This window comes from Malaclemys terrapin, chromosome 1 (assembly GCF_027887155.1).
Source record: "Malaclemys terrapin pileata isolate rMalTer1 chromosome 1, rMalTer1.hap1, whole genome shotgun sequence".
NCBI classification, from domain to species: domain Eukaryota; kingdom Metazoa; phylum Chordata; order Testudines; family Emydidae; genus Malaclemys; species Malaclemys terrapin.
Genome location: NC_071505.1, coordinates 341607360 through 341625730, shown reverse-complemented (window position 1 = coordinate 341625730; position 18371 = coordinate 341607360). Strand labels below are relative to the sequence as shown.

The 18371-nt window shown below is 45.7% G+C and overlaps 1 protein-coding gene across 2 annotated transcripts in view; it reads left to right on the top strand.

The window, feature by feature from the left end:
• Positions 1–1496: 1496 nt before the first annotated feature.
• The window catches only part of RAB6A (RAB6A, member RAS oncogene family), a 101230-nt gene continuing 84355 nt past the window's right edge, over positions 1497–18371 (top strand). For both annotated transcript variants that reach the window (XM_054015875.1, XM_054015874.1), the window contains exon 1: positions 1497–1808. In XM_054015875.1, the coding sequence (XP_053871850.1) occupies positions 1739–1808 (70 nt within the window). In that variant the 5' untranslated portion in view covers positions 1497–1738. The remainder of the gene's footprint in view (positions 1809–18371) is intronic.

Here is an 18371-nt window from a genome sequence, read left to right as displayed (position 1 = left end):
GAAGAGCTCAGGGCTGGGGTGGCAGGAGGGTGCAGGTGGGGGCCAGAGCTGGGGTGGCAGGGGGTGTGGGGCGGGGGAAGAGCCCAGGGCTGGGGCGGCAGGAGTTGCTGGTGCGGGGAGAGCTACTTTCTTCTTCCGCAGCAATTCGGCGGCAGGTCCTTCCCTCCGAGAGGGACAGGGACCCACCGCTGAATTGCCGCTGAAGAGCCCATCATGCCCCCCCTTCCCTTTGGCTGCCCCAAGCACCTGCTTGCTCAGCTGGTGCCTGGAGCCGGCCCTGGGGATAGCGATGTCTCTCAGGGGTGTGAAAAATCCACATTCCTTAGAGATGCTGACCTAACCCCTGGTGTAGACAGCGCTAGGTTGACAGAAGAATTTTTCCATTGACCTAGCTACTGAGGTGGATTAATACGGCCATGAGAGAACCCCTCCTGTGGCTGTAGGGAGTGTTTATGTTGACATGGTCCAGCATGGCAACATTTTCAGTGTACACATACCCTAAGGAAAACCCACCCCAGAATATTCCATAGCCCAGGGCCTAGGACACTTTCCTGCAATATGAGAGACCCAAATTCAAATCTCTTCTTCATATCAGGCAGCGAGGGGAATTAAACTTGTGTTTCCCATGCCCCATGGGCTAAAAGTTACAAGGTTGGTAACAGCTGAACGTCTTTGTCTGGCTGTGTTGTAAACGGTGTTTAAAAATTACAAGTTGAAACGATCTGGCAAATTCATGTCAAATTTACTGTGGGAGCTTCAGGCTCAGGTGCAGCTCCATCCTTCCTAGTCTCTCCCTGTAACACATGACAATCTAGTCTCCTGTGGGCTGTAATACTTTGGTCTCATTTCGGTTGATAGGTTTAGTGTGCAGGTGCTGGCTGTTGGCCTGTGATATGTAGGAGGTCAGACTAGATGATCTGCTGGGCCTTTCTGGCCTTAAACTCTATGGCTCTAAATTCACTATTAACAAACAACCTATTTGTCCGAAAAATGTGCCTCCCTCTACTGCTGAGGGGCTCTTTTTATTAGCAATGGGGCGGATACAGCTCTTCCTTCTCAAGGGCATAGCACCAGATGACTCAAAAGATTTTCGGTGGCAGAGCTTCCCAACCCAGCAAACCTTGACAGCAGCCAGCTGCTCGGCTCCCACATCCCCACCCAGGAACCACCACTGCAGCTGGCAGCTGGCAGCAGCAGCTGAGTTGGTCAGCAGTGAATTAGTTAACAGCCTTGATTGGGGTCTGCCCTCGTTAGGTTTCAGGGTTAACGCCTGGTCGAAGGGCGGGAGGGAGCTCGCCACCCCCAGATCCTATAGCGCTCCACCCGGCCTGCGGCGGCGCCAGGCCTCTCCGCCCCGCCCCTCTTCCCTCCGGCCCCGCCCTCTGCTCGCGCTGCCACACTCCGCATGGCCCCCGCCGCGCGCCGCGCCCTGCCCCCTGATTGGGCGGCGCGGGCGTGCGGGCGCGCGCCCGTGTGGGGGCGGGGCGGGCGCGGCGCGCGCCGAGTCCCGGCTCGAGAGCAGCAGGCTCGGTTGCGCTGTGCGTTGCGAGCGGTTGCGCCGCGCTCTCCCCCTTGGTAACCGGAGTGCGGGCGGAGGGGCGGCGGGGACTGTCCGCCGCTGCCAGCAGCCCCGGGGCCCCTGCCTGGCTCCAGCCTCCCGGCCGCCGAGCGCGCGATCGCGGGTCCCGCCGCGGGGAGCGGAGCGGAGCGAGCGCGGGGCGGCGGCGGCGGCTCCATCATGTCGACGGGCGGCGACTTCGGCAACCCGCTGCGGAAATTCAAGCTGGTTTTCCTGGGCGAGCAGAGCGGTGAGTGACCCGGGGCCGGAGCAGAGACCCCCGTGACCCCCCCCCGCCCGCCACTCCCCGGCTCGGCAGCGGGGCCCCGCTGAGCCTCCCACGGGCCCCGGCCTCTCCCTCGGCGGCGGGGCGGCCGCCCCCCAGGGTCCATCGGGCTCTGTCCTCGCCCCCGGGGAGCTGAGCCCCCCTGCCCTGGAGCCGTGGCGGGGGAGCAGCCCCTCGCTGTCGGCCGGGGAGGGCTTCTCGCTCTGCCCGGTGGGGCCCAGAGCCGGGCCCAGCCCAGCGGGGGAGGGACCCTCCTCCTGGGGCGATTGTCATCGTGTTCGGAGAACGACGGGTTGGGAAACTGCTGCGGGAAGCCGCCCTCTGTCCCCACCTCTCTGTGCATTGATTCATTTCCCCCCGTTGAAATGGGGTTGCTTTCTCAGGATGCAGCTGAATGATGCTTGACTGTGATCTTTACCTTTAATGTTCTAAATTCAGCCTCTCTCTTCTCCCCCCCCCCCCCACTCCTCCAAAAAAAATCAACTGGTGTTTGCTCCAGTGGGGTCAAGAGGGGGAAATGAGAATGGCCAGTACTCCTCTGAATGTATTTTAATTACTATCTATCTGGTAATGGGAGGAAGAGATATCAAATAGTGCAGTTGTGATAGAAGCAGCTGTTGATTTCATATGACCTGGGTTTGGTTGGTTTCCTGGGGAGGGTGGAAACAGAGACTGGTAATTCTGTTAAATGGTGGATTTTTTGGGGGAAACTGTGAATTACATTCTAGCAAAGCGTTTCTAACACCTTAAATATTTAATCTAGCAAATGAGAATTCCCTCCCCCTCTTTGATGGAAGAAATCTGAATGCCTGCTTCCTTCTCAGCAAAAGGCCCTCGCTATCTCACCAGTGCAGAGCAAAAACCTGATTTCACTTCCTTGGGAGTGGATTGCTTTATTGAAATATATTGTGTGCATTTGTAAGATGTACTATAATGAGACAGTTTGATTAAAGGGGAGCAAAAACATTTAGTCTCTTCTGTCCCTGGGTGGGGTGGAGTTTGTATCTGCTGCCACAGCCAGCACTAATGCGGTTTGACATCTGCCTGGAAAGGGATGCTAATCCTTTTACCTTCTCTGAAATGACTTACATTTTGGTGTCGCTTCAGTCTACTTTAAACTGTCTTGGTGGTGGTGGGGGACTTCTGTTAAAGCAAATCAAGTCATATACACGGGCAGTGCTCTGCTTCTTTCCTTTGTTGGGAGAGAGCTCCTTTCCATATTATGCTCATGGGGTGAACATATGCCTAACTTGTATATCTTTTTGGGTAAGTAGCCTAATACATAGGGTGACCACATGTCCCTATAAAATTGGGACAGTCCTGATTTTTGGGTCTTTTTCTTATATAGGCTCCTATTACCCTCCACCCCCGTCCCGATTTTTCACATTTGCTATTTGGTCACTCTACTAATACAGAAAGTGAGGTGCTGTCTGGACAGCCATTTTATGAGAATTTCAGGAGAGAGTTGTGTGTAAAGACACTGGTCATACCAAGTAAGTATTGATAAAAATGAGTTAAAAGTGCTTGCTGCACACCCCTGGGATGCTGCTGCTGCCTGTTTTATGGTGTTGCTGATATTTAGTTTGGAAGAAGCCTTTTAGTGTGGGTCTCAAAGGAAGATTTTTAGCTTCTAGTACTGCTTATTACATCTCGGTAGGTATCTTTCTTAGTTGACAAATGAATTTCTCACATATTTCAGTTCTATCCAACATACTGCAGACCGCCTAGTGTCTAAATCTTCCAATCCTGTTCATTTTTGTGCTTGAGCTAATCATATTTGTACCAGAAAGGTTTACATGATTCCCATTGATAATACCACATGCATATTTTGGGGGTAGGGGGGAAAGGAGATGATCGTGAGTACAGTGTAGCAGAATGCTACCAACTAACATACACTTCTGACGTACATGATTAAATGAGGTCCTCATGTACAGTGGAAAAATCACTACTTTTTCCATGCTGTCAAAGTGAGGTTTAGACAGCTCCACGCCATCTTGAGGTAATTGTGTATGAATTATTTTTTTAGTAGCCTATGTTTGACTCTTCAAGCACTCTATGTAATGGTAAGTAGATAAAAGTGCCCATAGTGATGTTCTTCTGTGCAATGAAGATAATGCACATGCATCTTTCATTATGCAGTGGCTCAGTGCTGTGAATTTTAATACTGGATTTTGCCACCATTTAGCTCATTCTCCTTGTCCTTTTGGGGTTGGTGAGTGAAGGTGCAGAGAAATCTAGAAACAAATGGACCCTTGTAGAATAACAGTATTTACAAATCAAGCATCTGTTTAAAACCACTGCAACTGGAATATCTTTTTCACTTCCTGTTTAGCTAAATCATTGTCTGCCTTGTTGGAAGGCCATAATTAAAGGTATCCTCCTGCTGCTCAGAGGAGAACAGAATGCTGCTTTTGCATTGTTTTCTTTCAGTCACTTCAGAATGGCAAGTGAAATGTTATAGTGGGCTCTGTGATTAGCTGGAGATGCATGCCAGGACTAAGATCAGGCCTTTTGTGTTGCTTGCAGTCAGTCTTTTCAATAAATGTATGTGCTACTGTCTTAATTGGAGTTTGTTAAAGGTTTTAATAGCTTGCACAGGCGATGGAGTAATGTGATCAAGGATAATAATTTGCCCTGTGAAACTGGATATGTTTGTGGAGATTTCCGTTTTAAATAAGACACAGAAAACAAAGTTAACAGTAAAAGAGGCAAATCACGTCTATTGTATTAAGCCATATTACAGCAGCCTTCTCCCTAGGCATGTTTGCTTGGACTGCGGAGATTCTTCCTGATTATGCTATTCCTTGTTATCTGCTGCAGGTTCTCCTGCTGCACTAAGATGCTAGTGCTTCTGATTGTTTCTTTTTTTTTTAAGATTATAAACCTCCACCGTCTCCCCATTTCCGGTGTCTCCTCAGTTACTTATATTGCCTGCCATTCATGCTTAGTTGAATCAATACCTTGAGAGCTCTCCATGCTGGAGAAGGAAAGCTGACACACTGCTGCAGTCTTCTGCCAGTGCCGATCAGTCCGTGGTGGTGTGTTGGCTGGATGACATAAAATCACTTGCAGCTTCTTTCAGGGTTTACTGCAAGTTGCTGGTTCTCAGCTGAAGTACATTTTTATTTCCAAACTAGATTAGCAATACTGGCTGCAAATGCTGTGGATTCCTCACCAGCCTGCAATTTATTCCTTGTCTGGCTAAAAAGAGCTCTGTTTGAACCTTGTCTTTTTTGTCTGTGGTATAAAGACACTTGTTAGGCTAGCAATGAGTAAAATTTAACTGGTGCTAGCCTTGATTGAATTACTATTTCCATGATTGCAGATTACATAGAGTTTAGTAGTGTTAAATATGTTAATCTTCCCTGAAAAGACGGAGCTTTGTGCTGAGGATTTAGATGCAGCTAGAGTAAAATATATATAAAAATCAGTCTCCTTAGTACCTTCTGATCTTGTTTTCTTTCAGGTGATTTCTGGCAGCCTAAATGTCTCAAGTTAATATTTAATTGCTATTTCTGAGTCAGTTTATCAGCTAGTGTGGCACAAACCACCCTTATTAAAGTAGTTTTCAAATAAAATTGCTGTGTGCTTGAAAACTCTAGAAAATGTTCAGCAGTCTTGTCCTCTTCATTTTTTGTCTTGCATGCATGCTCCTCCTTTCATTCTTGTTATACGTCACCAGTTTCCTATCTGAGCAGGCAGGAAGAATTGTATGCCAGTGGCAGGTAATAGAAGTATTACTCTTGCTGATTTCATTGCATGTGTTTATACTGTGAGTTTTATTAGAAAGGAAACCTGGAGGGCGTCTATTCAGGGACATCAAACGCGAAGCAAGAAATCACTTGCGTTGGTATGTCAGGTAGGGGTGGGGAGAGAATGTCTGTCTGCCTTTTCCCCAGGCTGTGGATGCTGCCTGCAATGGATGACCAGAAAAATCAACTCTATCAATCTGTATCTATCTTGTAAAGCACTTTGTCACCATGGTATCAAAGTGTTGTGCAACAGCTGGGGATATATTTAATTGTGTTTTGAAATGACTTAACAATTGGGTTAGTTGAGACAGTGCTGGCCAGTATATAGCAGGCCGAGTCATGGTTTCCATGTCAGCTAGCCATGGGACCAGAGGCTTGCGTGTGACTACCTGACACAATGGTGATCTCAGCTTGGCCACCAGCAGCTGAGGACAGCATCACCATGTAACTTGATTCTTTAAGTATGATTAAACTTCCAGTGAAGACAAGTCTGAAGAAGCATTGAGCTTGCCTGCCAAAGATTAAAATCTTGTATCCTTCTCTCTTTCTCATGTTTACCCTGTGTTCCATTGTATTTGGGCTATTGTTATTGAGGAAGGGTTGTCCAATGGTTAGGGCTGCAGCCTGGGATTCAGGAGATCTGGGTTTAATTCCTTGTTCTTCCACTGACTTCCCGTGTGTCTTTAGGCAAGTCACTTAAACCTCGTCTGAGTTCTCCATCTGTCAAACGGGATAATAGTATTTCCCTACCCTACAGATGTGTGGTGACAATAATACATCAAGGCCTAGTCTACACTTAACACTTAGGTCAACCTAGCTACATCACTCAAGAGAGTGCAAAAGATGTAGTTAAGCTGCCCTAAACCCTAGTGTAGACACAGGCTGAAGGAATAATTCTTCCATCGACCTATCTACCGCCTCTCGAGGAGGTGGATTAACTATACAGGGAAAACTTTTCTGTAGCAAGTATCTACACTACGGTAGTGTAGCTGCAGCTGAGCCACTGTAGCGCTTGTAGTGTAGACATATCGTAAGGGTTGTGAGGCAATCTGATACTACAGTAATGGGGGCCAGATACGTGTTGACTATATATCATCTGTTGGAGGATGGCTTCATTAGAGAGAGAGAGAGATCTTGTGTTTGGATCCAAAGACAGTAGCGGTTCTGTCTGCATTTATGCAAATGCTGTCTACAAAATGGATAGAGATTAAATGATCTTCCGTGCCCCTAAAGGTGAACTGAGTTCTAAAAAATACAATTGTTTAAGGGCTTGTCTACACTACCCAGCGATCGCTCTAGCAGGGATCGATAAATTGACTGCTGAGAGCTCTCCCGTCGACTCGGTACCCCACCAGAACGAGGAGCACAAGCGGAGTCGATAGGAGAGCATCAGCTGTCAACTTACCGCAGTGAAGACACCGCGGTAAGTAGATCTAAGTACGTCGACTTCAGCTATGCTATTCACGTAGCTGAAGTTGTGTATCTTAGATCGACCCTGCGCGGTAGTGTAGACAAGCCCGAGTCCACCAGTTAGCCTTTGGATGTAGATATTAAGTAGCTAATCTTTGCCTCACTGTTGTGAGGCAGTGGGTAGATGTTATCCCCATTTTACCGTTAGAGAAGCTAAAACAAAGGTGAAGTACCTTATCTGAGCCTACTTGGCCAATGGCAGAGCCAGGATTAGAATTTAGGGCCCCCGGGCTACTAATTCCATGCTCTTTCTTCCAGACCACAGTGACTTGTTAAACTCCTTAAAGAAGACAGGTAAGATTACATCTGAAAACAAGTCCCTGAAAACATCTTTCCTAGTATGAATGAGCCTAGTGAAATTCCGAGTAAATACCTGCACTCATTTTATTATTTGAGCCCCCTGCAGACCTGTTTATGTGCACAAGCAGACTTGGAGCTCACTCTTCCTAAGTAAGTCTTGCTGGCTCAGTGAAATGCTTCTAAACTATGAGGAAAAACTGTTTTGACTGCAGCTCTAATCCAGCTCTTCACCATGGTAGTGATCCATGTTTAACTTACGTGAACAAGTGGTGAATTCTTAGAATACTCTGTCTCGACTGGCTCCTTGATGGGAGTATGATCTGTTTTGTTCTGCATACCATTCTGAATTCTGCTTCACTGCTGGCCCACTCGGAACCCTGACCAAATCACTGCTGTAGCCAGAAGTCCAGCCTGGGCTGCAGTGAGCCGCTAAACAGTTACATCTTTTCAAAGCTTATTTCTTAGCCCTCTCGAATGCCTGGTCTTAGATTACACTCATATACATTGGTCTTGGGAAAGTCGTGTGCCCCCCCCCCCTCCCCCCCCAGTAGTTGCACACAGGAGGTGGAAGATCAAACTGTTGTTCAACGCTTGTTTTGGAATTTTCTTTTCTTTCTAGAATTCTCACAAAGACAGAGATACAATCCTTAACATATCAACTGCCAGTAGATGCCAGCCCCAACTAAAACCAATACTTGCCCCAAAGTCCCTCCCCTTCCCCCATACCTGACCATTCTACTGCCATGGCAACAAATTACAACTTAACACCCCCAAGTTACATATGCAGCCCTCCCCAAATCATGTCACTAAACTGTTGTTACCAGAACTGCAGCTAACTCCCCATCCTACTTGAATAGGTCAGATTTTAAAAATAGTCAACAAAACATAAAGTCGGTACCAATCCAAACTTCCCAAATTCAGGGTCTGTTGTACCACGAAGGGGAGGGAATCCCAAAGGTGGGGATTCTGCTTCTGCTCCAGGGAGTTAACCCAGCAACCCACACAGCAAGAGCATCTCAGTCAATCTCTACTGCCATTTGTGGCATAGGCTGAGGTGTATCTTCCTGACAGTTGAGGACCACAGAGATGAGCAGTAACTTAAAATGCAGCTGTAACTGACTAGGAAAGAATTGCAAAGCTCTGAGCACTGGTGATCCATGCTCATGGCAGTCACTTGTTACTGCACAAAGTCTCAGGATAGCCCTCAAGAAATATCTCTTAGTAGAGTGCGTGACAGCCTCTCCTGGAAGTGTCAGAAATGGATGCCTATTACAAGGTTCGCACCAGAGAGGAGCAGCTAGAGCTTCCTGGCCTGGTCTGAGTCAAAGGGCACTAAGGCCACTGTGAAAGCCAAATATTTAGGAACTTTGATAGCTCTAATAAGCTATTCCCAAGGCTAAAACATAACATGGGGATTGCCATGCTGTAGGCCTTGCATAAACAATGCAAAAAGAAGTAAGGAAACAGAGGTTAACAATGGACAAAGCATAAACTCGCAAGTGGCCTTGTACATAACATATAGTTAGATTTAAAAAAAAAAAAAGTGAGGAGTTGTTGATAAAGTTGCAGCTTTGCTCACTAGCACACTTTGTAGCTCTTGGACAGTTCATGATCTGTACAGGGATTGGTTACAAACATTAGATTAATCATAAATTAGATCAGTCATAAAGTGCACAATACACTTAATACTATTGATTCATGATTATGTACATTGGATGTGTGGTACCCAACTCGAGTGCAGTTTGATTGTATGCCAGTAAAGAAACCGCAGTGATGAGTCTGGGGTTGAACTGATTTGTTGGATTCCCAAGAACTGGATAAAGTGTTTCCCCAGAACTGGCCAAGGTGTTCTGGATAAAGTGAGTGGAAAAGAGCTCTGAGAGAATCCCAACACATGCCAGATTAGCCGAACAGTCCGATATCTTGTCTTCATCCATGGGCAGAATCAGCTGCTTCAGAGGCATGTGCAAGAAACTCTGCAGTTGGAAGTGATGGAATAACCCACCCCACAAAGAGAGCTTCTTCTAACCTCCCTTCATTTAGAGGTTGGCTTATACTCTGAAACATGTGGGTTCAGATCCTTTCCAGCCCTTTAAAGTCTTGCTGTTTTAACTTCAGATGTTACTGTTCTTCTTTAGCAATGTATTTTGTGGGAATGAATTCCACAGTTAACTGACTGAACCATTGTATCAAAAGATAGGGCAACTTACTCAGTAGTTAGCATAGAGGCCACCTAGGCCTCTAAATGTTTCCCCTTGTCAGCGAGCACAATTTGCATCCGATTAGGTTTGAGTTGCAGCCAATTTACTTTCTTACCGTTCTTGATCTCTCAAATGCTAGGAAAGTAGTGGAAACTTTATGGTCTGCATTAGATGAAAAGGAGATGAGGTCTCCTAAGGGAAGAGCCCCATTGGCAAAGCTGTGAGCACAGGGAAAGCAGTCAGTAACAGAATAAAATTGATGTGATCCTTATCAGTTTCACTGCTGCCAACAAGGTTCTGGATAGCTGCTGTGGAAACTGACAACTCTGGTCAGTTTTCATATCTGTAGGTTGGGAAAGCTCTGAGGCAGTGGAGCAGTTTGCAGTCATGGGAAGACCGTGCTGCCTCAGTCCGCTCTTGGAAAACTTTCTTTGTGGAATTACTTAACTTCTTTTAACAAAGGTGTTAAATTCTGGAAAAGTTGGAGGAATTGGTTCCTTACCCGCTCCCTCTGCCCCTGCCAAAAAAAAAAGGGGGGGGGGGAGGGGAGGCTGGGAGAAAATGCAGTGGATGTCTGGGTTAGAGGGGGAACGAGAGAATATCATTTATTGTAAATACGAAGAGCAAAAGCGCACCGTGCACACGGATGTTAAAGCAGCCGAAGCTTCGAATTCGGTAGAGGGCATTAGAAACGCAGGTAACTGGAGAACACTTTCTATTACAGAGGCAACTGAATCGCCCAGGAACTTAGTCCCTGGTGCACAGTCAGTTCTGAAGAAATGAACGGGGCTGTTCAATTGTTTGTTTTTTAGCTGCCTGATTTGGCTGTGTCTAGCAACTGGTCCACAGCAGATTTTAATTCCTCCTTGTTGTAATAGACATCAGCAGACAAATCCCAATGCTGGAGGCTTGGTACCTTCTTTTGGTCCCTCCCGAGAGCTGCTGTGACCGGCTTGTTCTTCTGCCTTCATGTTAGTGAGTTTGCAGCAGCAGCAGCTTTTAAAAATAAAATGTGTCCACAGCTCACTCAAAATGGCTGAAACTCCAACTAAAGAAAATGCTTCATCCTGCAGAACTACTCTGGAGACTTCTGGGATAGCTTTACCTAAGCAGTGCCTGCTGCTACAGCAGACCATCCCTCCGCATCTGTGGCCACCTCAGGCAGGCTGTGCAGCAAAGAGAGGCTCCAATTAAAAAGGCTGAACAGACTGATAGCCCCAAGGGAGTTTGGCACAGAGCCTCACGCAGACCCAGAGCTTTCATCTCTGACCTCTTGAATGCCTTGCAAAGCGCTTTCTCGAGAGCAGCTGGAAGGAGCCTGCCCTGTTTCCGGACCAACCCATCAACTCGTGCTCCCACAGCCTCTACATCCAACAGCCTCAACCTTCAGAGCCGGCTTCTGCAATCAGTACTTCATGTGCATGCCTTAACTGTCTACTCCTCCAGCTCCCTCCGTTTCCATGACTCTGAAAACTACCTCAGCTTCCTTTAATCCAAATTTTGCCTCTTCTGCCACCTCTAGTGCCTTTCACTTCAGATCATAAGTCTTCCCTGGCAATTATGGCTCCATCCTGGCTTCTCCTTATTTTAGTTGTGTTATAAATCCCACACGCTCTAGAGGAGGATGGGCCTTTTTTTTTTAAAGCGCCCCAAGTGAAACACAAGGCTTGTTTCCTATCAGTTTCTGCCTCCTTTCTCTATCGGTGGATGATCTAATCTGTCTCTACACTTGAGAGAGGGCTTCTGAGCCTATAAGAGCACTCAGAAAAATGTACAGTAGCAGACCAGTCCACTCCACTAAATGAAATGTCCCAAGACCTTTCCCTCCTTTTATCCAGAGAAGACCTCATCCAGTTAAGAATATGTTGTAGGGAAGTGATGCAATATTTGTGTTGTGGTTGTCTAGATGCCCCGGTCATGGACTGTGACCCTGTTGGACTAGTCACAGCACAAACTTGTAATGAAAAGACAACCGCTGCCCCAGGAATTTGCAATTTAAATAAAAATCCAGAGAGAGATGTTCCTGGTCTACTTCGCTGTGAATTTCCTAATTTAATCCCTTTGGGAGAACCTTGAGCTCTGAAAAGGAATTATTTGGGGATCCTCTCCTGTGGTACTTGGTCAAAGTTAGTCCTTCACCCGAGTTCCTGAATGACTGTGTGGATAAATTGGGTGTGGTAACTTTAAACAAACCAAAAAACCTAACCTTTGACATGCGTCTGACGAAGTGGGTATTCACCCACAAAAGCTTATGCTCCAATACATCTGTTAGTCTTAAAGGTGCCACAGGACTCTGTTGCTTTTTACAGATCCAGACTAACACGGCTACCTCTCTGATACTTAGCCTTTGACTGTAAGTATCATAATTGAACGAGGAGTGCTTGTGACACCTTAGAGACTAACACATTTATTTAAAAAAATAATAAATTTGTTAGTCTCTAAGGTGCCACAAGTAAGTACTCCTTGTTTTTTGCTGATATGGACTAACACGGCTACCACTCTGAAACGTATCATAATTGAGTCTTTCTGCACACAACTTGGCCATGTGAGAACGGGTCAGACATTCCAGATCAGCTACTAGCCCTGTCTGTCTGATTCCTGGTTTCAGTGTTAGGCTCTGTCTTGTCTTTCCAGCTTCTTTAATGAGACAGCACAACAGCCCTTGAGGGCATTGACTGACTGCCCTTTGCCTTACATTTCAGGTGTCTTTCAGCAAAATGTAAGCTGCTTGCATTACCTTTCCAGAGGAAGGGAGGGGAGGAGAGGAAAGAATTAGTTGAGTGCCTACCTGAGACGTGCAGGGAGTGTCAGAATTGCTTTCTTTGGTATGTGTCAAATATTTCAGAGATTTAGCTAAGATTCCTTAGCTCTTGTCCCCAAACGCCCCTACTCTACTTGCGCTACATTGATGACATCTTCATCATCTGGACCCATGGAAAAGAAGCCCTCGATGAATTCCATAATGATTTCAATAATTTCCATCCCACCATCCACCTCAGCCTAGACCAATCCACACAAGCGGTCCATTTCCTAGACACTACTGTGCTAATAAACGATGGTCACATAAACACCACCCTATACCGGAAACCCACTGACCGCTGTACTTACCTACATGCCTCCAGCTTCCATCCAGGACACACCACATGATCCATTGTCTACAGCCAAGCTCTAAGATACAACCGCATTTGCTCCAATCCCTCGGACAGAGATAAACACCTACAAGATCTCGATCAAGCATTCTTAAAACTACAATACCCACCTGCTGAAGTGAAAAAACAGATTGACAGAGCCAGACGAGTACCCAGAAGTCACCTACTACAGGACAGGCCCAATAAAGAAAATAACAGAACGCCACTAACCATCACCGTCAGCCCCCAACTGAAACCTCTCCAGCGCATCATCAAAGATCTACAACCTATCCTGAAAGATGATCCCTCACTCTCACAGATCTTGGGAGACAGACCAGTCCTCGCTTACAGACAGCCTCCCAACCTTAAGCAAATATTCACCAGCAACCGCACACCATACAACAAAAACGCTAACCCAGGAACCTATCCTTGCAACAAAGCCCGATGCCAGCTCTGTCCACATATCTATTCAAGTGACACCATCATAGGACCTAACCACATCAGCCCCACCATCAGGGGCTCATTCACCTGCACATCTACCAACGTGATATATGCCATCATGTGCCAGCAATGCCCCTCTGCCATGTACATTGGCCAAATTGGACAGTCTCTACACAAAAGAATAAATGGACACAAATCTGACATCAGGAATCATAACATTCAAAAACCAGTGGGAGAACACTTCAACCTCTCTAATCACTCAGTGACAGACTTGAAGGTGTCAGTTTTGCAACAAAAAAACTTCAAAAACAGTCTCCAAAGAGAGACTGCTGAATTCGAATTAATATGCAAATTAGACACAATTAACTTGGGTCTAAACAGAGACTGGGAATGGTTGGATCATTACACTAATTGAATTTTTTCTCCTCACACCTTCTATGGGTCATGTCGATTATCACTTCAAAGTTTTTTCTTCTGCTGCTACTGATTGCTCATCTCAATTGATTGGCCTCTTACAATTGGTATCCACGTTTTCATGTTCTCTGTATGTATAAATATCTTCTGTCTGTGTGTTTCACTCTATGCATCTGAAGAAGTGAGCTGTAGCCCACGAAAGCTTATGCTGAAATAAATTTGTTAGTCTCTAAGGTGCCACAAATACTCCTGTTCTTTTTGCGGATACAGACTAACACGGCTGCTACTTTGAAACATTTCAGAGATTAATGCCTGGCAAGTGCTTGTCTGAAATGCCTGATTCAGATAGGCCAGACTGCTTGTGGTTGGTCTCTTCAGGCACTTGGCTTTCAAGGAAGAATTATTTTTTCAGTTGAGAACAGGGAGAGCAAGAAGACATAGCTCTGGAGGGTATGTCAACACTGCGCAAAATATATACACACGTACAGAGCTTGGGTTAACTAACCCGGGTTGCTGTCTTTGGTTAAAATATCAGTGAAGACATGGCACCTCATGTTAACTGCTCAAATTAAATCCTGTAAAGGAGCCCGGGGTTGAACTCAAGCACCCAACCTGAGTGAAAAGCCAAGTTGCTGTTTCTTCACTGCTTTTTAACTCCGGTTAGCTAATGTGGCTTAAGAAGACACTTTTTGCAGTGTAAACATACCTCCAGCCATCTGCTAAACTGACCACTAATTCCTCATCAATCTGAATGGAAGTGGGAGAGGAGCTCCTGTTTCATGTCCAACACTTGTGAAGGGGAACATGTTTCACAACTGGCAGAGGACTGAGGCTCCACAGCTGTGACTCACGCAGCATTGTGCAGTGAATTGGCAGCTGCTGAGCTGGAATAGAATTTGTCTCGACTCCCAGTGTAGTGTCCAATCCACAGGACCACAGTGCCACTTAAAAGCAGTTCCTCCTGCCACATGGAATGAATGCTCTTAATTGTCTGTGTTTTGGAGGGTTTTAGAAAGAAGTGAAGAATGGTTCTAATTAATTGCAAGAACCAACAAATGTATGTCCCTCCAGTGCTAGATCAGAAAGGGAGGGGTTTAGCATTATTCCTCCTCGGAAGTGTATTGCTTAAGGGGAAGCACATTTGCTCCAAGATATGCACATGCGTGGTGCCTCATCTAAGCTCGGACAGAGAGTTGTCCTTCTTTAAACAACCTGCTGATCAAGAAGAACTGCAGAATGATCCAGTGGACTGGGAGTCAAGAGATTTGTTTCATTCCCAGCCCTGGCACTTACCTGCTGAGTGATTTTTGGGTCAGTTACTTAATCTCTCTGTGCCTCTGATTCCTCTCCCAGCATTTGACTCTTTAGAATGCAAGCTCTTCAGGACAGGGACTGTCTCTTGCTGTGCATATTGGTCCCCAATTTTAGGATGTCTATCTTATCAATGAGATTCCATCTCGAGATGGTCACTATTACCATGAGTATCCATTGAGCCTGATACCTTCCAGCCCTTAGGAATATGAGAGCCTCATGGAATCCTGCAGACCTTGCTTACACCAAGAGTCTCTAGATCGTTTGTAGGACCCACTGGTGAGAAATTGACAGAGGTACCTGCTGTGTAAACTGGGACAGTCTTTCCTAGCTTCACGGTTATGAAGTCAGTCTAATACTCTGAGGGTAGCAACATCTGGGCACAATGACATTGGATTTATAGGGAGAAACTTTGTGGCAGCCATTAAATATACATTAGTCTATGTAATGGCTTTATGTCTTTAATGGCGTAATGTCTGTGGAACGTGGGTAATTGGGTTTTTCTTTAAAACAAAACAAAAAAACCCATAATTAAGCTTTACTTTTCCTGAGCTGCTCTTTCTAAAAAGGCTGCATTTTGGGGGAATTTAACAAGTGTTTTGGTCCGTGCTTACTTACGTTGGTGTATCATTAACTGGTCTAATTGATTTTCCTGTGTTGCTGTGGAATTGCATCATCTAGGTTAAACGTCTCTGTGTGGCATGTAACCCAGACAGGATTGTGTGCGGCTGTGGTTATCTCAGAGCAGTCCCAGGGTGCTCTTCACAGGTATCTGTTGCCAGTTTGGCTCAGCAAATGCTGCCCAAGTTCTTGCGGCGTTGTATGATAAAGTGCACTGAATTTAAGTGAGCACTGAATGTTCATTCTGCACAATCTCTTCTTGCCTGTCTGTCACCTTCTGAAACCTCAGTCTAAATATGTCTTAAAACTGAGCTAATGTGAAGATTATTCTGAATACTTCTCATGTCCTTCCCTCCCATCCCCCCGCCCATATCTCAATTGTCTGTGATTGCGGCAAGGGTTGGAGAGAGAAGAGCCACTAAGGTGGCTGAATTGGGAAGTTCTGTCCCTTCTGCAGAGGAAGGGTTAAGACCAAATGCTAGTCTTTCCACAATTGGCTAGCGAGTGCCATTCATAGCATCTGTCTCCTTCATAGACAGTGGGAGCTGGAGCTTGTCTGAGCCCATCTTTCAAGCAGGAGAAAAACTGCTGCTGGGTAAGAGGAAAGCTGTTGGCTGCTGGTGGGCATGATTGGCAATGACCGGGCATGGTGGGAGTGAATTTTACTTGCTGGAGACAGGAAAACATTAGGAGGAATTTAACTTGTGCAGGGAATAGAAAGAAAAAATTGCACACGGATTATAGAGCAAGTATGAGCCCTGATGCCAAGTGAATAGTCTACAACACCACCTTCCGGAATACCTTGTAGCACCTTTCTGAGGTACAGTATCCTGATATTTCCACAATTTTCATATGGGGTGGAAGATATTTAGAGAGGTCAAGTGACTTGCACAATGTTGCCCAAGAAGTCAATGGCAAAGCCAGGTCCCCTGATTCTCCTCTTGGCTGCAAGGCCACAGAACATGCTTTCAAGGTTTGTACAGAAAGTACTAAGCAATAGGTTGAACAGATAGACAGCGGCAACTTACAGATTCCACGTGGAAACTGGCAGGGTGGTGATAAAGGGGAATAACCACCAGATCCCCTGTTTGCATTAAGGTGGAATGGCAAAGTCATAGGTAGGGTTGCCTCAGAGAATAATGTTAACAAGGTAAAAGAATGGAAATAGCTGCTAAATGTTTTGCTTCAGAAATATATACCAGTGCCACCCACTCTTACATCTGCAAGCGCATCCTGATTGTTCTCTGCCTCTGGACATTCCCTCGTCTAACATCGCTTTCAGGGCCTGTGAAAAGTCCTTGTGTGTCAAATACTATGATGCTATGAGGGAGGAATTTCTCCCAGGAGACAGATTTAATTTGCTGTATATAAACTGTTGCCATTGGACAAATGCTTGATAATGACCAGCCTTGAGGAGCAAGGGGTTCTGCCAAGCTATTTTTCTTTTATAACTTCTGGGGTGCAATTGTGGATATTCTTTTATGAGGTCTTATTGCTGCTCCGTCGATCAGATAAAACAAGCTCTAGCTCATTAAATTATGTAAATGAAGTCATTGTCTTCCGTCCCCATTCAAAAAGAGAAAATGGAACACAAAGCAGGGTTTGGATACTTGTACCAGCCCATCCACTTGGGGGTGGGAAGGAAGGTGAAAGGGCAGCAAATACAAGACTTCCAAATTGTTCTTTTCATAATCAACTCATTTACAATCCACACGCTTCACCATGGTGACAATGATCTCTGCCTTGAGACTGGTGTTTGCAAAACTACCTTTTGGGCTGAAATCTCTCTTCAGACATGATTAGCCCGGCTTTTATGATTCTCCTGAAGCAGTTGCAGGTTGGGGGGAGGGATAGCTTAGTAGTTTGAGCATTGGCCTGCTAAACCCAGAATTGTGAGTTCAATCCTTGAGGGGGCCACTTAGGGATCTGGGGCAAAAATCAGTATTTGCTAGTGAATGCAGGGGGCTGGACTCAATGACCTTTCAGGGTCCCTTCCAGTTCTATGAGATAGGTATATCTCCATATATTAAGTGGAGGGAAAGTCTTAACATCCTGCTAATCTCAGTAGTGCCTGAGGACCAACCAAGAATGGGCCCCATTGGACTAGGTGCTATACAAACACATAGTAGCAGACAGTCCCTGCCCCCAAAGAGCTTACAGTCGAAATAGACAAGACATGCTGTTTGGAGGAAGGGATATCACGTAAGCAGTGTGATGGCAGCGAATGTCATGTTAGTTCTGTGACTCTTGGGGGGCAGGGGGGATAAATTGTTAGGCAAAAGTCAACATAGTTTCTGTAAAGGGAAATCATGTCTTACTAATCTATTAGAGTTCTTTGAAGGAGTCAACAAACATGTGGACAGGAGGGATCCAGTGGACATAGTGTACTTCGATTTCCAGAAAGCCTTTGACAAGGTCCCTCACCAAAGGCTCTTACGTAAATTAAGTTGTCATTGGATAAGAGGGAAGATCCTTTCATGGATTGAGAACTGGTTAAAAGACAGGGAACAAAGGGTAGGAATAAATGGCAAATTTTCAGAATGGAGAGAGGTAACTCGTGGTGTGCCCCAAAGGTCAGTCCTAGGACCAATCATATTCAACTTATTCATAAATGATCTGGAGAAAAGGGTAAACAGTGAGGTGGCAAAGTTTGCAGATGATGCTAAACTGGTCAAGATAGTTAAGACCAAAGCAGACTGTGAAGAACTTCAAAAAGATCTCACAAAACTAAGTGATTGGGCAATAAAATGGCAAATGAAATTTAATGTGGATAAATGTAAAGTAATGCATATTGGAAAAAATAACCCCAACTATACATACAATATGATGGGGGCTAATTTAGCTACAACTAATCAGGAAAGAGATCTTGGCGTCATCGTGGCTAGTTCT